Source organism: Micromys minutus (assembly GCF_963924665.1).
Source record: "Micromys minutus genome assembly, chromosome: 24".
NCBI classification, from domain to species: domain Eukaryota; kingdom Metazoa; phylum Chordata; class Mammalia; order Rodentia; family Muridae; genus Micromys; species Micromys minutus.
Genome location: NC_137959.1, coordinates 28,016,075 through 28,037,065, shown reverse-complemented (window position 1 = coordinate 28,037,065; position 20,991 = coordinate 28,016,075). Strand labels below are relative to the sequence as shown.

Here is a 20,991-nt window from a genome sequence, read left to right as displayed (position 1 = left end):
CTTCTAGATCTGCTTCCTCTTCTGCATCTAACCTTTCATCCTCCTCTTCAGAGAAATCTCTAGGGGTGCTGACGCGAAGCGCCGCAAGTTCTTGTGTTGGATAAATGAGGCCTGTCTTAAAACGAGGCCGGGCAACAGGTTCCCACCATGAGTCGGACCCTCTATCAGGTGAAACGGGCCTGGGGCCCAGTCTTCTCTCCCGCCCTATCTTCGGGTCTGCGGGAGGGCCTTTTTCACTTATATGTCTAGGGGGATATGTTTTGGCGCGCGCACCCATCCTCTCACTATGTTCAGATTCTAACATGCCATCTTGCACAGTTTCTAGGACCATCTGTCCCTCTCTTTTAACCTCCTCGCAGGCCTCATCCTCCAGGCAGTTTTTTACCATTTTCCAAATAGATTTTGTACCCATGCGTAGCAAAAGAACAAGAACAAGTCCAACTATCGCCTCTGGGAGACCTACTAACGAACCGGAGAGACCCAATAAATGAGAGAGAGGAGAAAAATCTGACATACCTTTCTGAAGCGTAGTCTGCGCTACAGTTCTGAATCCACCCCGCCACAGGGGGTCTCCGGAGGTGCGGACGATGGTCTGGTCAAAATTTTCCCGGGTTTCGGCACCAGATGTCCCGCGCAAGTCGTCTCGCCCGCAAGAACGACGCGGCACACACAGGATCCTTCTGTAGCAAGCTTTAGTAACTCTTGAGAGGGAGAGCCAAAGCTATACAAAGCGGAGACACTGAGTGCACCAAACCCTCCCCTTATATAGGGGTTTTGTCTCGCCTCGGACTCGGACGTGGCGCCTCCTGATGGGCTAGGGCCAAATCATGCAATGTGATGTCAGAAGCGAGCACCCGGGTCTAGGAGCGTGGCTAGGCTTTAGGCGGGCATGCTCTGGTTATTTACCGTTGTTCCTTAACGGAGCGCCATCTTGCAATGGCATGTGGGGCGGCGCCCCACAGTTCCATTGTTTTTTTTTCCTATTGTTTATCAACATTTTAGAACATTTTTTGCTGCTGTTGTTTATTTGTTGTTTTATGATCAATAATTTCATTTCCTTGTGCTAAAGCCCTGAAAGGAGAAATTCTCAGTCATTAGACAAGGGTGTATTTAATTTTTTAAATAAAAATAACCCCCAGTCTTTCAAAACGACTATACCATTTTGAATCTCCAGGCATGTATGTGGGTGCAAGTATCCTATGTCTCTGCCAACACTGAACACACTAAAGGGGTGTGGAACAATGTCTCAATGAAGATATCTCCATGGACTTTGAGCCTCTGCTTTTAGACCTCGATTTTAATGTTTGTTTGTCTGTCTGTCTATTGATTAGACTGTGTCCCTCAACAGAAGAGAAGCTGGGCTTTCTCCAGTCCCCATTTTTTTTTACCATGCCTGTGGCTTCTGTAATGACATTACATGATGGTAAATGTCCTCTGAAGAGAATATGGGGACTTTCCTCCAGATAAGCTACAAAACAGTTTGGAATTAGGAAAAAAATCACGAGAAGGTTCAATAAACAAAGAAATTGACTGCTTGACCCAGAGATTGGAGGGGTTGGAGACCTTTCACTACCTCACAGCCTAAAACTCCTTGGGTCATAATACTAAAAGTAGAATATCCTCCAGAAAGGGTTGGGACCACATATTGGACATGTATATATTGGAGGCACATCACTGTATCAAGGAGGCAGGAAAAACAAGGGCTGTAAAGGAAATTCTGCAGTGACCGGTTATGGGATTGTATATTATCTGGGGGTGAAAACATATAGCCAAATCTCAGATAGAAAAGACTGCCTAATGATGACTCCTATACAACTTGTTCCAGGAAGTTAGGTGTGACTTGTTGTCAATCCATGGTGTATATTCTTTGATATAGCTGAACATGTATGCCAGAATCAATCAAAGTCAGATTGTGGTGGTTGTGGTGGGGGGACTGATAATGGGCTTAGGTGGTTAGGGAGTTTGCTGCCAAGTCTAAAAACCTAAGTTTGATCCCTGAACCCATATGGTGGACAGTTAGAACTGACTGCTACAAATTGTCTTCTGATTTCCATATGTATGAGATCAAACATGAGTGCCCATACAAATACACACATGTACACAATATATAATTAAATGGTAGGAAAGGTTAAAATGCTTGTCAGTCGATATATGGCTGTGAAGTTGATCTAAACAGGAGATGGCAATGTGAGGAGCAACATTGTAGGTGGAGGCAGAATTTCACTGTATTTCAATGATGCTACCAACCAAAGTGTGTTGGGGGGAGGGGATCTGTGATCCTGAGGTCACCATAAGGGACATGGGCCTCTAGGCTGGACTTACCACTCTATGTGTTTTGTCAGCACAAAGGAGTCTTGAGGATGACAGGCACACTCAGAGCTCCTGCCCTTGTTCTCATCTTTGTCTTGGCATCTTGACTATTCACCAGTTGACAGAAGCCCCCGTGGCTTCGCCTGTTGTAACTTTGTGTTCCTGGTCTTCACACCAACACCCACCTTGGGTTGTTGAGTAAAAGAGCCAGGGATCGTGGTGACTTCATATTGAAGGACTTCAGGTGCCATGGTGATGTGTCTGTCCAGTAGACTGGAAAAGGAGCAGAAACTGCAAAGGTGGTTTTGTCCTACCTGCTGGCTATTGGCTTGCTGAGGCTTCTGCCTTATCAGTTCTCCTGCAATAACAACTTTGCCCGATTGGATCAAATTTCCACAGCTACAGCCCTCAAAGGTGATACACCCCCAAAAGGTACAAATTCCAGCCTGGGCCATGCCAACGTGTTCTGTTCCTGCTGTGAGACTCTCATCTTGCAGCAACACAAGTTTCTACCTGAGATTCACCCATGCCTATGGCTAGACTACCTGGTTGGCTGTTCATTGTAGCCTGGGGGCTCCTGCTTCTCCTCCAGCATGTACAGGGTGAGACTGTCTAAATTCGCAGAGGGACAGAGCTGCCCCAGATCTACGAAGTCAGAGGCTGAGCATGTGGGAAGGAAGGAACCATGGAGAAAAAGGGGGCTGGTAGAGAATGACAGATAACAGCGGGGGGGGGGGCAGTTTGCTTTCTAATGTCTCACCAGGGCACACAGGAGTCAGAAATGTCTGAGGTAACTACATACAGGGGAGGAACAGGGACAGAAGAACAAGCAGAAAATGTCCCTCCTCTGCATGAGGTTTTGGCTAGACATCTACTGAACTTGGATCAAAACAATTATTCCTTCATAATGCCAAATGGCTATGAGCTTGTCACTTTGCCGACTAGAAAATAGCCCTGTTAGTTTTCAAGAGGGTCAGAGGACAAGGTTTCTGGTGCTAGGTAATCCAGAAACCCTCATTTCTGCATCCTACTGCTGAACTGAGATGACCCAGCCCCAGCTTACCTTCCCCATGTACCATGGTTAGGATGAGGTAGAAATTCCCAAGTGTGGTGAAAGCTACTGGCATCTCTCCATTTACAGGCCAGGACTCAGCCAGCCCCATCCGGAACACACACACGGGACAGGTGAGAGGCAGCCTGGTCCATGTGAAAGGCACTAAAGCTGGTGTCCACACCTTCCTGGGAATTCCCTTTGCCAAGCCACCTGTAGGACCACTGCGCTTTGCACCTCCTGAGGACCCAGAGCCATGGAGTGGTGTAAGAGATGGGACCTCACAACCGGCCATGTAAGTTCTGGGACCCAGGGGACTTCAGGTCTCAGCTGTAGGCCACAATTGTGCTCCCTTCACCTAAGCTCTATAGCAGTTTTCTGCCTTTGCTCAGGGGCATCTCCCAGGCAGGTTTCTGATGAACAAGCTAAGGATTAGAGTAGAACAACTGTGCCAGTCTGCTGTGGCAGAGCTTGGCACCTGAACCGAGTTAGTTGAAGGTAAGGAGCCAAGCCTGAGACCATTCTTCACAGTACCTGTGACCATACCTTGTCCCTGTGCCACTGAGTAAGGAAAAAGAACACATGTTTCTGAGTGGAGATTATTGGACCAAAGAGGTACTTATTGGCACTTGGAAGTAAACTGAAGAATGTCTTACTATCCTGTAGATGGTATTGTCATCCATTCCTTTAGTTGCTATGTGTGTACACTACCTCAGTACCCAGGTAAGTTTGCTCTCTTTCTGTTGATGTTGTAAAGTATCCTTATATAAGCAGCTTAGTGAAGAAAGATTTTAATTTGGGCCACAATTTCAGCTTTTACTCAACTACAGGTGGGAAATCACACAGGGAGATTAATATTAAGAGTTTTTGATCACATTACATTCATAATCAATACAGAGTTTAAAGGACACATGTATGCCTACTAACCTTCATTGCTTTCTCCATTCTAATGCAGTTCAGAAACCTCTTTCCTAGGAAATGGTGACTCCTACCATGGTCAGGTTTTCCTATTGCAAAGAACATGATCAAGATAACTTGCCACTGATGTGCCGACCAGCCAATGGGGTGTAGACAATCACTCCGTAAGATTCTCTGTCTAGGTGATTCTACAATGTGTCAAGTCACTAGTCAGTATTAACCACCTCCCTCAGATTTGTATAGGTCACAGACAGATCGAATGTTAGAAAACAAAGCCAAGCATTTTCAATGAATCTGTGGGAAGTCTCCATATACTTGCCCCCAGAATATTAGCATACATGGGGAGGCCTCCCTGAAAAATCTGGCTTTATTTCTCTTTCTACATGACTAGTAGCCTTTGCTTTACTAGGGACTTTAGAGAAGAGTCCTATGCGAGCAGGCCGAGGTGGAAAGCAGGAGTGTTATGTAGGTGGCTGAAAGAAAGTTCAGGTAAGATATAGAGTTGACTGCCACATACCTTAAACACTGTCTTCCATTCTCACTAGGTGTCTGCAGACTGACATGACGAACTTAGAGAGTGTGAAGGAGATGAAACTGACCCTGCCTCAAGTCCCTATGTCTGAGGACTGCCTGTATCTCAACATCTACACACCAGCCCATGCCCACGAGGGCTCTAACCTGCCTGTGAGTGTCAAACTATGGCCATCAGGGCAAGAGGTCATTTATTTTATTGGAAGAAGGGAGGGGAAAAAATAATTCTGAGATCCACTATAGTATAGAACCTGATTAGTAGTTTTACTTTACTGGGTCCAAGAAGGTTATGCCAACCTTAGTGAGCTGCATAAACTTGTGTGTGTGTGTGTGTGTGTGTGTGTGTGTGTGTGTGTGTGTGTGTGTGTGTGCCTCAGAGTCCTGGCACTCACACAGGTAAGATGTACTAAGTCTTTGATTAAACCAGAAATTCTTCTATCATTTTGGCAGAACCACTCAGCATGGTGCACCAGAGCTGAATATTGACATCACCCAAATTTCTAGCTGCAAGTTAACTGTTCTGCCAATGGGATCTGATGGCCATTTTGATTAACAATCAGAAAGGCCACTCTGGAACACTCTCTCTCTTTTTTTTTTTCCTACTTTAATGGGTCTGAGAGTAATGACGACTTAAATTTAGATCTAGAGCCATCAATCCATGCTGAGATTTCCTTTAGAGGTAGCAGGAATAGAAATATGCTCATAGGCCTAAAGCAGGAAGAGAAATACTTTCATAGGCCTAAAGCCCAGATCTGTGGCTCATTCCTGAGACCCTTAAAACTATTTGTAGGTCGGCATGCACAGGGCAAAGCAGTTGATAATCTAGTGGGCAGTCTAGATGACCTGGGGCTGTGGGCCTCCTGGCATCTGAGTTGCTGTCTCCAGGTGATGGTAAGGATCCACGGTGGTGGACTGGTTCTGGGATCGGCTTCCATGCTTGATAAGTCCACACTGGCAGGGACTGAGGAACTGGTAATTGTCGCCATCCAGTATCGCTTGGGTATCCTTGGCTTCTTCAGGTAATCCTGGGCATGGGCTGGGAAATGGGGACGAAGTAGCCAATGGGCAGCCATGCATTGTTCTTCCTGCTATTTCTCAGCACTGGAGACCAGCATGCCAGAGGCAACTGGGGATACCTGGACCAAGTGGCTGCCCTACGCTGGGTCCAGCAAAACATTGCTTACTTTGGAGGCAACCGTGACAGGGTCACTATATTTGGTGGCTCAGCAGGAGGCACAAGTGTGTCTTCACATGTTGTGTCCCCAATGTCCAAAGGACTCTTTCATGGAGCCATTATGCAGAGTGGAGTGGCTCTGCTGCCTGACCTCATCTCTGACACTTCTGAGGTGGTCTACAAGGTAAGTGACCTCAAGGACACCAGCTACCTCAGTCTTAGCCTCTTGTACTCTGGCATTCAGTAAATGGTAAAAATCAAGGATCATGGGAAATAGCATCTTCCCACTATTTCTGAGTGGCCTGAAATTTACAATCCACTTTCCTCTGCTTCATGGATGGTGAACATTTACCTGACAGCAAACCTCTTTCTAGTATCTTCTTCATTGCAAAACACTTATGCATGCTTTCACAGTTTGTTTCTCATCAAGGTGATAAAGACTATTATCAAAAGCTATTTGGAAAGAAAAAGGTTTATTTCAGCTCACAGTTTAGAATCAGGCTTGAAGGAAAGTACTTACTCAGACATGTACCTGGAGGCCAGAATTGAATTGGAGGAAAGAATTGAATTGAATTGAATGGACCATTCTGATAAAGACAATTATCAGCTGAAGTTCCCCTTTCCAGATGATCCTGGCTTGTATTGAGTTGATAAAAAAGAAATCTGAGAACACATGGTTGAGGAAAGGCACAGCTGGTAAAAATAATTGCTGTGCAAATGTGAGGTCCCAATATTAAATCCCTTGAACCCATTCAAAGCTGATAGTTTTATGTTTAAGAAAAACCATGTTCCTATGGTGATACAGTAAACAAAGACTCCCTAGAAAGTTGTAGGCCACCTAAGCTGTGTACACAAATGTGAACAAGGTATTCATTGACATCTGACAATTGAGATTATTCTCTGACCTTCACAGACAAAATGTGCTGCAGCATTCCTGTTGTAACCTGTGAGTAACACACACACACAAACACACACACACACACACACACACACACACATAAGCACACTCAAAAGGAACTACAAATGATACACAGGTAGAATGTTCTTTCCCAGCTGTCACCTCTGAGCAACAGAAAATGTGAAAAATTCCACTCACCCCTTTCATACAAGCAAACACTAGGATGTGGTGGTTAGGGGTAATGGCTTCTCCTAGCATCAAGAAACTCTGCTTCTTGCTGGAAAGGATGAGCTAACCATTGTCTGTTCCATTTACAGACAGTTGCCAACCTATCTGGATGTGAGGCCCCAGACTCAGAAGCCCTGACACACTGCCTGCGAGCAAAGAATAAAGAAGAGATCCTGGCTATTAACCAGGTTGGGAAAATTGTGTCTTGAAGGACCTGATGAACAGGATGTGGGATTACCATTAATCACTTACAACTCATATGCTAACTCATGCCCATGGATTGGTGTCCTTTCAGTACAGTGTGCAGAAAAAAAACAGGATGAGTTAATTTTTATGTCATGTTTCTTCTGGAGTGTGCATAGATCTAGAGCTAAGATAGGATATAAGAAATTGCTGTGCATATTCATGGACATTAGAATATTTACATGGTTGATCTTCATCACTGACCGTCAGTGCTGTACAGGTCTTCAAGATGATCCCTGGTGTGGTGGATGGGAAGTTCCTACCCAAGCATCCTCAGGAGCTGTTGGCCTCTGGGGATTTTCACCCTGTCCCCAGCATCATTGGTGTCACCACAGATGAATGTGGCTGGGGAGTCCCCATGGTGAGACCTGGTTCTAGGCCCCTAAGAACATAAATCAAAAGGTGGGTGGTGGGAACTCAGAGATACTTTGATGTAGTTTCAAACCACCCTTAAGTTAAGACTATCTTCTGCCTTCTAGTTCATGGGATTTTTTCAAATCATAAAGAACATAACCAGAGAGACCCTGCCAGCTATTCTGAAGGGCACAGCAGCACAGATGGTGAGAGAGACCATGGCTCCTGTCCTGATATATATACCTAGATATGTCTCTCAACCCCTTCCTTTTTGCTTTCTCTGTCACTCTCTGTCTCTTTCTCTTGCCCTCCCTCCCTCCCCCCTCTTTCTCTGTCTCTGTCTTCTGCCACCTCTCTCCCTCTCTGTGAGATTATCAGAAAGCTTCTATTTTTACCTATAGCCCCTCTTTCACCCCTGATCACATCCCTTCCTTAGTGACTGCTGCCTCTCTGTCATCTTTCTTCCTGATTCCTCCTGGTATAGAAGCTGCCTCCTGAGTGTAGTGATCTGCTAATGGAAGAGTACATGGGGGACACTGAGGACCCAGAGACCCTCCAAGCACTGTTCAGAGACATGCTGGCGGACTTCATGTTCGTGATCCCTGCTCTCCAAGTAGCACACTTTCAGCGTGAGTAAATCTGTGACAAGAGTAAGGACAGGGGGAACTCAGAGCTGTGGGACCCAGGTGAGCTCTTCAGTATCCAGGCCACACCAATGCCTCGGTCAGCTCTCTGATAGCAGGCAGCTTTCTCACCAAATCTTTATGTGTATTATAAACAATGGTATCCTATCCAGGTCTAGAAGAGGAAACATGTTAGTTACACTCAGTATCTTGTCAGCTACTCAGCTGGAAATGCCAGGATCTCCGTTTAACTAAGGCTTCCCGTGTCCAGTGATCCAGTCTGGGTTTCACCATTCAACTGTGATTCCAGACAACTTCAGAGCAAGGTTTCCTGTCACCAAAGGTTAGACAGAGAAGCTCCATATGAGAAATCATAAAGTCAATATGTGTCCTCACCTCCAGGTTCCCAGGCTCCTGTCTACTTCTATGAGTTCCAGCATCTGCCCAGCTTCCTCAAGCATGTCAGACCATCCCATGTTAAAGCAGACCATGGTGATGAAACTTCCTTTATCTTTGGCTCCTATATGCGGGGTGTAAGTGGTGAGTCTTTGATTTTTTGAATTGAATTGCCATTAGTTGTGTTCTTGAGGGATTATTGAGCTCTTCCTTTTGAGGAAACTAAGAATCTGGGAGGAGAGAGGATCAAGTGTTGACCACATCTGAACTTCAAAAAAAAGTTCCTCCCCTCAACATACTAGGGTTTGAATATGAACCTTTTCTAGTCTAGCTTGTGCCAGGAGGAATGAGAGCACCCTGCTGTAGAAATGAACCTGATAAACTTACAGTAGTGCTTTGGATTCATCCTGGATTCTGAGTAGGGAGGGAAGAGGGTATAAACCAGGCCTAGGTTTCTCTGTCAAGCTCTGGTTGCTCTAGGAGAGCATGAGTTGGCACCTGCATTGGTGGTTAGGACTTGAACTCCTGTTCTTCTTCTGTCCACAGTTGACTTCACTGAGGAGGAGGAACTACTAAAAAGGAGGATGATGAAGTACTGGGCTAACTTTGCAAGAAATGGGTGAGAGTAGACCCTGTCCTCTACCTCTTTATGGTCAGATCTACATCTAGTGTTCCAATGTGGGTGTGCTCCATTAGTATGCATGTGTCCTTAATTGCATGATAGTCTTCAACTCGGGGCACACTCAGGCAGATACCTTCTAGCTTTCAGTTACTGTTCATCCCACAGAAACAGGGAAGTGACTCACACTGGTGTAGCACTGTCCTTTAGATTTTGCCTCTGAGAAGACCGAAGCTAGCCAGCAGTCCTTTCTGCACATGCAGTTGACACTGGTGGTGACACTTGTATCAGAACACCCATCCATCTGTCTCCTGAGGCTCTTGGTCTGCTCATCCACTGCCCTGACCAAATTAGGGAATCTTGCTTCTGGTCTGAGAGACCTTCACTCATCCCTACTGGTTGCCATACCCACAGGAACCCCAACAGCGAGGGTCTACCCTACTGGCCTGTGTTTGACCGTGATGAGCAGTATCTGCAGTTGGACACCCAGCCTGCTGTGGGCCGAGCCCTGAAGGCCAGAAGGCTGCAGTTCTGGACCAAGACTCTGCCCCAGAAGATCCAGGAGCTAAAGGGTTCTCAGGACAAGCACACAGAACTGTAATGTCCTGTGTCAGGAAAGGATTGTGAGATTGATCGCAGATGGGGTAATTCTGGGGTTACAAGGTCCATTTGTCTAACTAATTTCTAAATAATAAGTTTATTCATTCTAACTAATATATAAACATTTCAAACCTCCATATTTCCTCTTTCCAACATGTATGAAAACCACTCTGTGCGCTATTCCTTATCATTCTGGACATTCATTAGAGCCAATAAAATCTCTCATAAAAGTGTGGATGTGTGATCACAAAGTACCTCCATCCTCTTTAACCCTTCACTGAGACTGGGCTCCTCTTTCCTGCCTTCTTTCCTTCCTTCCTTTCTTCCTTCCCTCTTTTCTTCCTTTTCATCCTTTCTTTTTTCCTTCCTTTTTTCCTTCCTTTCTTCCTTCTTTTTCCACTTCCTTCCTTTCTCTCATTATCCTTTCCTCAGCCCCACTCCCCTCTTCTCTATGTCCCAAGTTCATTTGAAGCTGGCGCTTCAGGGACTGTTGACAGCAGCAACTGACTGCATCAAATCCTGCATCCCCTCTTTGCCAGTTCATGTTTTCTCACATTTATAATTGACACTATAAAATCTGCTTTTATTAAGTCTTTTTTTTCCTTCGAAATTCTGTTCCTAGAATAACACTGACTACAAATAGGACTCAGTATCTTTGGCATCAGATTTGTGTGGGCTGTGGTAAGAGAATACCATAAACCTGAGGCAGGATAACAAGACCCACACCTCTGAAACAAAGAAAATATCATAATCCCAGTTTCTTACAAATGCTTACAAATATATACAGTCTCATAGATTGAGAAATTCAGGTTCAAGATGCCCACAGATTTGCTGTGTGTTGAGAAACAGTTCTCTGGGAAATTGGTCTCAAGGATTACTGCTTGTGTCCTTTCCTGGTAGGATGTGTAAACAAAGCCTTTACAGGGATAATATTAAGTCCTTAATGACTCGAAGTGGCAGCAGCGAAGATCTTCCTGTCAGTGAGACTGACCACTTAGGATGTTTCCATTCTATATGCACAGCATTGATTGAAGTTCCTACTGCCAGCATGGCTCTGCTTCTCAGATCTGTATATGCAAAATAAACTGAAGACAGACAATCAGAATTTGCTATGCACATTTAATAAGTAACTCATTTTTGATAGCTTGAGTGTGGATGTTCTTATGATGCTAGGGATTGATCTCAGAACTTGTGCATGTTGGGCAATGGCTCCACCCATTTACTAAACCCTCAGACTACTGTGGATTGTTTACTTGCAATTAAGTTTCTCTATTTTAGGTGTATGGTTTAGTGAGCCATGAATAAGTTATATGCTTCCATCAGGCCCTTTTCCTGCAATTCAGTATCTTTAACCCTGCTTCAGAGTAAACATGACATTGTTTTATCTTACTATCCTGAGTCTTGTCTCTAATTCAATACAAACAGAATGTCTTTAACTGGTTAGGTCACTTCACATAGTGTTTTTGTTTCCTTTTATTGTGGAATGCCTTCCAAGTGTGCACATGACACATTTTATCTAGTTACCCAGCCTACACACAAATGTTGTCCTCCTTTATTAGCTCGCCTTTCTGGAGACACAGTTTCTCTATAGACCAGGAGGGGCCTGAACACACGATTGATCTCACTGTGTTGTCTTCTTAAGTGGTTGGATTATAGGATAATAGGGCCACCCATTCAAGATTTTGGTTTTAATAAGCTGTATGGATATTTCTGCACTTGATGTCAGGTGATCACATATATTAAAATTTTGAATTTATAAGCTAGAGCAGAATTGCTAAGTCATGAGACACATGTTAAACAATTAAAGAATTTGTAAGGTTGGGGATATAGCCATGGTAGACAGCTTCCCCTATATGTACAAAGCCCTAGTACCATAAAAATAAAATAAAGCCAGATCAGATAATACAGGCTTTCAATCCTAGCTACTCAGAGAGCTGAGAAGCTAGGGATCACAAACTAAGACCCGCCTGAGGTATAAAGCAAATTTCAGGCAAAACTGGAAATTTTAATTGTGGTCTATCTCCACATAAAAAGTACAAAAATGGTAGGTAGTGGGCGACTGAGCAAACCTTTTTAAAAAGATTAATTATTTTATTTATATTTCAAATGTCTTGCTTCACAGTCCTCCCTCAAAAGCCCCCAACCCCATCACTCCTCTCATTTGCCTCTAAGAGGGTGCTCCCTCACCCACCCAGTCCCACCTCACCCCTCTAGCATCCCCTTTCTCTGGGGCATCAAGCCTCCAAAGGACCAAGCACAACCCCTTCCACTAAGGCCAAACAAAGCCATCCTCTGCCACATATGTAGTGGGGGTCACAGACCAGCCTGTGTATGCTCTTTGGTTGGTGGCTCAGTCTTTGGGAGCTCTGAGGGATCCAGTTAGTTGACACTATTGTTCTTATGGGGTTGCCATCCCCTTCAGCTCCTTTAGTCCTTCCCTCAATAGGGGTCTCCAGGCCCTGTCTAATGATTGGCTGTAAGAATCACATCTGTCTCATTCAGGTGCTGGCAGAGCCTCTCAGAGAACAACCATGCCAGGTTCCTGTCTGCAAGCATATTTTGGCATCAGCAATAGTGTCTGGGTTTGGTGTCTGCACATGTGATAGATCCCAAAGTGGGGTAGTCTCAGGATGGCCTTTCCTTCAGGCTCTGCTTTGTTTTTGTTCCTGCCTTTCCTTTAGACAGGAACAATTCTGGGTTAAAAATTTTGAGATGGCTGGGGGCCACCATTCCTCAACTGGGTGTCATGCCTATCTACTGGAGGTGGTCTCTTCAGGTTTTATCTCCCCAATGTTGGGCATTTCAGCTAATGTCATCCCCATTGGGTCCTGAGAGCAACTTAGCACACCTTTAATCTAGCATTTGGGAAGCAGAAGCAGGTCTATCTCTGAGTTCTGTCCCATCCTGGTCAAAGGGTGTTTCTGAATGACAGGGGCTACACAGAGAAACACTGTCTTGAAAAACAGTAAAAAAAAAAAAAAAAAAAAAAAAAAAAAAAAAACCTTAAAATCTAGTTTTACTTAGTGGTTTATTAAAGAAAATGGGCAATAAATAAATAAATAAATAAATAGATAGATAGATAGATAGATAGATAAATAAATAAATAAATAAATAAATAAATAAATAAGAGAAATGAAGAAAGGAGGACGATGAGGAGAAAACAGCAGCCTACATACAGATTGGCACAAGACCTCCATCATCCTTACATCTGACACAGGCTTAATATCCAAAATATATAAAGAACTCAAGAAGTTAGACACCAACAACCCAAAAAGGGGTACAGAGCTAAACAGAGTATTCTCATCAGAGGATTACTTAAAGAAATGTTCAACATTCTTAGTCATGAAGGAAATGCAAATCATAACATCTCTGAGATTCCACCTTACACCCATCAGAATGTCTAAGATCAAAATCTTAAGAGACAGCACATGCTGATTAGGATGTGGAGTAAGAGGAACACTCCTCCACTGCTGGTGGGAGTGCAAACTAGTACAACCACTCTGGAAATCATTTTAGCGTTTTCTCAGAAAATTGGGATAGGATACCTCAAGACGCCATCTATACCTCTCCTGAGTATATGGAAAGATGCTCCACCATCCCACAAGGACACTTCCTCAACTATGTTCAGTGAGCTTTATTTATAAGAGCTGGAAATTAAAAGGAACCCAAATGTCCCTCAACAGAAGAATGGATAAATAAAATATGGTTCATTTACACAATGGAGTACTACTCGGCTATTAAATACAAGGACATCATGAATTTTGCAGGTAAATGGGTGGAACTAGAAAAGATCATCCTATGTGAGGTAACCCGGATCTAAAAGGACATGCATGATATGTACTCATTTATAAGTGTATTTTAGTCAGAAAGTATAGGACAACCAAGCTTAAAATCCACAAAATCAAAGAAGCTTAGATCTTTCTCAGATGGGAAATAAAACAGATATCAAGGTAGATTGATGGAGGGAACTGGGTGGGAGAGGGGAGGAGGAGGGGAGCCTGGCTGATGGTGACCAGGCATAGGGAGATCAGGGAAGAAAAAGTGGAATTCGGTGGTAGAAAATGCCAGAGGCCTGGGAGGAGAGGAGGCACCAGGGAGTTTATGTGGGTGATTCTAGTTGAGACTCCTAGTAATGGGGGATATGGCATCTGAAGTGGCCAATTCCTGTTGCCAGGCAGGACTCCTAGTAGAGGAATAAATAAGGACAGTGACCCACCTATAGGCTGACAACTTTCTATCCAAAATAGTCCTGTCTCAAGTTGTTCTGGGACAAAGATGGAGCAGGGATTGAAAGAATGTCCAACCAATAACTAGCTCTTATTGAGACCCTTCCTGCGGGCAAGAAAGAACCAATTGCTGACACTGTTAATGATGCTGCGTTGTGCTGGCAATCTAGCATAACTGTCCCCGAGAAGTTTAACACACAGGCAATGGAAACAGATACAAAGATCCACAGCTAAACATTAGATGGAGCATGGGGAGTCTTGCAGAAGAATTGGGGGAAAGCCTGGGGAACCCAAAGAAGACTGGGAGTTTACAGGAAGACTGACAGAATTAACTAACTTGGACCTTTATGTACTAACAGTGACTGAACCACCAACCAAAGAGCATACATGGGCTGGGCCTAGGCTCTCCACACATATGTTGCAGATGTGTAGTTTGTGTTCATGTGGGTCCCCCAACAACTTGAGCAGGGACTATCTGTGAACCTGTTACCTACCTCTGGATCCTGTTCCCCAACTGTGCCTCCTTGTCTGGCCTCAGTAGGAGAGGATGTACCTACTCCTGCAATGACTTGATGTGTCAGAGTGGGGTGATATCCAGGAAAGGCCTTCCCCTTCTCAGAGGAGAAAAGGAAGGGGGACTGAAGGAGGAGCTGGGTAAGGAAGGGACTTGGAGGAGGAGGCGGATGTTTGGATTTAAAGTTAATAAATAAATGTATAAATAAATTTTAAAAGAGAGGAGGAAGAAGACAGAGGAGGAGGAAGGGGAAGAAGAGAAGCACTTGAGTGTCTTTCTCCCAGCCACCCCAGACCTGAAAGATATGGGCAGTGGTTTGGATATCTACCTAGGGGCACACCCTGCCAGGTGTGGCTGGGGTGGAAGCTTGGGTGTCTTTCTTCCTGGCACCCGGGCACCACAAGGTAACTGAGTGTCTTTGTCAGGACCAACCCACCAACTGGCCGGAGTTTTATTTTTTTAATCTACTTTTAATCAAGCAGCTATGTTTCAAGTGTGAGTTTCTGTGACATACTTTCACATCTTTGGGCTAGAAATGGAAACGTAGATTTTCTGGATCAAAGCACAGTGTATCTAACTTTGGAAGAAAATGCCAATCTGTCTTTCAAAATGACTACACCATTTTGCATGTGTTCCAGCTGTGTGAAGGCACCAGCGATTTCATAACTTTTCCAACACTGATTATCTGAGTATGTAGTATTGGTGTCCATCTGCAACTGATTTGTGAATGCTTTGTTTTCTCCCTCCCATATAGAAAGTTTTTTCTTTTTGGGGGTACTATTTTCAACCTTTAAACTCTTCTTCTTCTTTAAATTTATTTCTCCTTCTTTAAATTCTTTTATTTCATTTTATAAAAATATTTTTTGTCCTACATAAAATACCCTGCTTACCATTTCCTCTCTATTCCTCCTCACCTCATCTCCATGAGGATTCATGCCTGTCTGTCTCTCATTAGAAAAGAACAGGCTTCTAAGAGACAATATTGAATTATAACAAAATACAACAAGATAAAACATGAACTATCATATCAAAGTTGGACAGGACAACACAACAAAAGAAAAAAAAACAAGGTGCTAGAATTGGAGACACACTCATCCACACACTTGGGAATTGAATAAAAACACTAAGCCATAATACGTACCAAAAAATCCTGGTACAGACCTATGCAGGCAGCTCCAGCCTCCATAGGTCTATGGAGTTCTATGTGCTTTGATCATGTTGATTAGCCTTGTTTCCTTGGTGTCCTTCGTCCCCTAGAGCCTTATAGTCTTTCTGCCTCCTCTTCTGCAGGGCTTCCTGGTCACTGATGGGAGGGATATGAGGAAGACATCCCATTTAGGGCTGAGTCTCACAAGGTCTCTCACTGTCTGTGTAATGTCTGGTTGTGGGTCTCTATTTTTCTCATCTGCAACAGAAGGGTTTTTCATGATGTCAGCTGAGCAAGGCATTGGTCTATGAGTACAACAGGACATCACCAGGAGTCATCTACTCACTCCTGCTTCCTTTAAGCCAGTAATATTTTTGTTTTATCCTGGGTAACTTGGGATATCTAGCCTCAGGTTCTTGGGCTCCAAGGAGTGTTAAGAATGGGTTCCATCTCATGAAATGGACCTGAAGTCAAACCAGACATCAGTTGATCACTTCTACAGCTTTGTTCCACCATTGCCCTAGCATAACTTGCAAGAAGGATACCATTGTGGATCACAGGGTTTGTGGCTGGTTTGATATTTGTGGCTCTTTCAAAACAATGCAGGAGTACCTTTCTGTACCAAAGATGCTAGGAAGTTGGGGTGAAAGCACTGGACCTCTCTGTGTTCACTGACTTGTTTAAGGGTTATCTTCATCAGTGAGACCTTGCTGTCAGTTTGTGGAGAGCAAACTATGGTGCTAGGAATAGCCTGACTTGTTTGAGGATTCTCATGGGACATTTTTGGCTAACAACCCAATTACAACTGAAGAATATGTAACTTTAATCTTGATACTTGAAGCTTCATTTGGTGACAAAAGATGGCCAACTGGTACTGTCTCACCCATTATTTGGCAATTTCATTTAGATCAACATTGTATATGTATATGTTTTAAAAAGTATTTACTGTGTTAGGTTTCCATACTACCCTTAACATACCCTTTAGATTTGTCTGTCTCTCCCCGTATTCTCTCCTTCAACATCCCTCATCACTTTAACATCCAATTCCTTCTCTGCTTCCATCCATAATTAACTATTACATTGCCCTTTGCTAATGTGATCACTCTGTTCCCTCTAGTCTCTTTCTCTATTCCTATCATCTGTGGTTCAACTGATAATAGTTTTCTTATCATTAATTATTTGATCACCTAATATCTACATATAATCAAATACACATAATACCTGGCTTTATGGATCTGGGTTCAATACTTCACCCAGAATGATTTATTCTAGTTCCATCCAGTTGCCTGATAATTTCATGATGTCATACTTGTTTTTTACATCTGAGTAATACTCTATTGTGCAAATGTAGCACTTTTCTTTATCCATTCATCTGTTGAGGGACATATGGTTTGATTCCAATTTCATGCTATTATGAATAGAGCAGCAATGAACATAGTTGAACAAGTGTCTCTGTGAATGAATCATCTCTGGACATATGCCCTAGAGTAGGATAGCTGGCTCTTGATGTAGATTGATTTCCATCTTCCCGAGGCACAGCCACACTGATTTAATAAGACCTGGACAGGATTTCACTCCCACCAGCAATGGAGGAATGTGCCTCTTACTCCACATCCTCACCAGCATGAGCTGTCACTTGTTTTGTTAATCTTAGCCATTGTCACAGGTGTAAGATGAAATCTCAAAGTACTTCTGATTTGCATTTCCCTGATAGCTAAGGATGTTGAAGATTGCTTAAGTATTTCTCAATGAGTTTCCTCTATTGTGAATGCTCAGTTTAGATCTGTATCCCATTTTTAATTGGGCAATTTGCTTCTTTGGTATTTAGTGTCTTGAGTTCTTTATATATTTTTGGATATTAACCCTCTCTACCAGATGTGTAATTGGTAAACATTTTATCCCATTCTGTTGGCTGTCTTTTTACTGGAATAACAGTGTCCTCTGTCATGTGAAGCTTCTCAGTTTCATGAGGTCCCATTTATTAAATGCTAATCTAAGTGCCTGTGCTAATGGTGTTCTGTTCAAAAAACTCCCTTCCTTTGACAATTAGTTCAAGGCTATTCCCCCTTTTTTTTTTCAATCAGATTCAGTGTATCTGTTTTAGTTGTTGTTGTTGTTGTTGATGATGATGATGATTATGATGATGGCTTTGATCCATCCACTTAGAGTTGATTTTTGTGCAGGATAATAAATATGGATCGAATTGGATTTGTCTACATACAGGCATCTCCATTTGTTGAAGATGTATCTTTCCCCAGTGTGTACTTTAGGCCTCTTTGTCAAAAACCATGTGCCCATAGGTGTGTGTACTTATGTCTCGGTCTGCAATTCAATTCTGTTAATCAACATGTATGTTTTTGGTGCCAATAGCATGCTATTATTGTTATTGTTGTTGTTGTTGTTAATTTGTAGTTTTGTAGTATAACTTGAAATCTGGAATGCTGATATTTCCAGGAGTTCTTTTTATTATTCCAGGTTTTGTGTGTGTGTGTGTGTGTGTGTGTGTGTGTGTGTGTGTGTGTGTGAGTGCTTCTACATGAAAGTGGAAATTGTCCTTTCTAGTTCTGAGAAGAATTGCACTGGAATTTTTGTGGGGGTTGCACTGAATCTATAGATTTTTTTTCATAGGACGGTCTTTGCTATGCTAACTGTAGCAATTTATGAGCACAGGAGATCTTTGCATCTTCTGGTGTGTTCTTCAATTTCTTTCTTCAATAACTTGAAGTTTTTTAATTTTCAGTTACCTCAAGATATTTTATATTATTTTCAGCTATTGTGAAAGATATTCCAAGATTTCTTTATCAGATATTCACTTGACTTTGTGTAGAGGAGGGTGGCTGGTTTTTGTGAGCTAATTTTGTATTCAGCTACTTTGCTGGAAGTGTTTATCAGCAGTAGTTTTCCAGTGGAATTTGTCAGGTCACTTACACATATTATCACACTATCTGAAAATACTGGTCCTTTGACTTCTTCCTTCCCACTCTGTATCCCCTTAATACCTTTCAGTTGTCTAATTGCTTTAGTTTAGAATTCAAGTACTACAATGAATAGGCATGGAGAGAGTAGACAAATTTGTCTTGTTCCTAATATCAGCCCCCGCCTCCCAATACCCCCTCCATTTCTGCCTCCACTTCTCCTCTGAGAAGGGGGGGTCCCCTGGGTCCTGTCCTTCCTTCAGACCTCACTGAAGGATTAGGTGCATCTTCTCCCACTGAGGCCAGACAAGGCTGCCCAGCTAGGGGAACAGAATCCACTGGCATGCAGCAGATTCAAGGACAACCTCCCTTCAGTTGTTGGGGAACCCACATGAAGACCAAGCTGCACATATGCTATGTATGTGTGCAGCGGGCTTAGGTCCAGACCTTGCATGATCTTTGGTTGGTGGTTCAGTCTCTGGGAGTACCCAAGGGTCTAAGTTAATTGACTCTGTTGGTCTTCCTGTAAAGTCCAAGTCTTCTTCAGGTCCCTCAGTCCTTCCCCCAATTCTTCCACAAGACTCCCTGAGCTTCATCTAATGTTAGGCTGTGGGTCTCAGTACCTGTTTTCATTGTCTGTCGGATAGAGCCTTTCAGAGGACAGTTATGCTGGGCTCCTGTCTGCAAGTATAACACAGTATCATTAATAGTGTCAGGGACTGGTTCTTGTCCATAAGGTGGGTCTCAATTTTGGACAGTCATTGGTTGGCTGTTCTGTGTGTGCGCTCTATCTTTGTCCCTGATCATTTTGCAGGCAGGGCACATTTTGGGTCAAAGATTTTGTGAGTGGGTTGCTATTCTTATCTCTCCTCTGAGAGTCTTGCCTGAGTACAGAATTGACCACATCAGGATCCATATGCCCAACTGATAGGACTCACAGCATCTCCCCTATAGACTCTCTCCCCCTGCCCATGTCCCAGGTCTCTGGCACCTCCTAGAGATGCTCCTCTACCACCACTAGATTCTGCTCTCTCTTTCCTGCTCTGACTACAACTGATCCCCATCATCCCTGCTCCCCTCCCCTCTCACCCAGCTCCACCATCCATCTACCTTCAATATCTATTGTATTTCCCCTTCTGAGGATTCAATCATTCTTCTTTGGACAGTCCTTGTTATTTTGGCTTCTTTGGTTCTGTGGATTGTAGCATGGTTATACTGTATTTATGGCTAATATCCACTTATAAATGAGTACATACCATGCATGTCTTTTAGGTCTGGGTTATCTCACTTAGGATGGTATTTTCTAGTTCCATCCATTTGTCTGCAAAAATCATGGTGTCTTTGTTTTTAATAGCTGAGCAGTATTTGAGAAAATTAACAACATTTTCTTTATCTATACTTCAGGTGAGGGACATCTGGGTTCTTTCTAGATTCTGGTTATTACAAAGAAAGCTGCTACAAACATAGTTGAGCAAGTGTCCTTGTGGGCCCCTTGTCCTTTCTGATCCGTGAGCATGGGAGATTTTTCTGTCTTCTGATATCTTCTTCAAAATCTTTATTCAGAAATTTGAAGTTCTTGTCATAAAGAACTTTTCCTTGCTTTGTTGGATTTACACCAAGATATTTTATGTTGCTTGTGACGATTATGAAGGATGTTGTCTCCCTAGCTTCTTTCTCAGCCCATTTGTGATTTGTGTAAAGAAGGGCTATAGAATTTTGAGTTAATTTTGTATCCAGCCACTTTGACAAAGGTGGAGTTCTCTATAGAATCAGCTGTAGAATTTTGCAAGTCACTCATGTATGCTATCATATCATCTGGAAATAGTGATACTTTGACTTCTTACTTTCATTTTGTATCCCGCAGATCTCCATTAGTTGTCTTATTGTTCTGGCTAGAACATCAAGTACTATATTGAAGAGATAGGAAGAGAGTGGACACTCTTGTCCATGATTTTAGTGGAATTGCTTTAAGTTTCTCTGCATTCAACTTGATGTTAGATATTGGCTTGCTGTATATTACCTTTATTGTGTTTGTGCCTTGTATCCCTGATACCTTATGAATGAGATGATTCTTATATTGTACATTCCAAATACCAGGGAGAGATGAAACTATCCTTTATCCTTGGTTTAGTATCTGAGTAGAGAAAAGTCCCCATTTCTGCTGACATACAGACCCTTACCAAATGGCCTTACAAATTTCAGTATCTGTATTATGTTTTAAAAGCTTTGTTTTGTTGTCTGATG

At 43.1% G+C, this 20,991-nt stretch overlaps 1 protein-coding gene across 2 annotated transcripts; it reads left to right on the top strand.

Annotated features, from left to right (window-relative positions):
- Positions 1-2,836: 2,836 nt before the first annotated feature.
- LOC308435971 (pyrethroid hydrolase Ces2a-like) lies at positions 2,837-9,946 on the top strand (the record flags this gene model as incomplete). Of its 2 annotated transcripts, XM_080936707.1 has the most annotated exons (12): positions 2,837-2,912; positions 3,452-3,656; positions 4,825-4,963; positions 5,696-5,829; positions 5,910-6,168; positions 7,200-7,298; positions 7,574-7,714; positions 7,833-7,913; positions 8,192-8,336; positions 8,733-8,870; positions 9,273-9,345; positions 9,760-9,946. In XM_080936707.1, the coding sequence occupies 12 exons, from the start codon at positions 2,837-2,839 to the stop codon at positions 9,944-9,946; spliced, it is 1,677 nt and encodes a 558-aa protein (XP_080792833.1). The 2 variants fall into 2 exon arrangements, with proteins under 2 accessions (XP_080792833.1, XP_080792834.1); XM_080936708.1 differs by lacking the exon at positions 7,200-7,298.
- Positions 9,947-20,991: the final 11,045 nt, after the last annotated feature.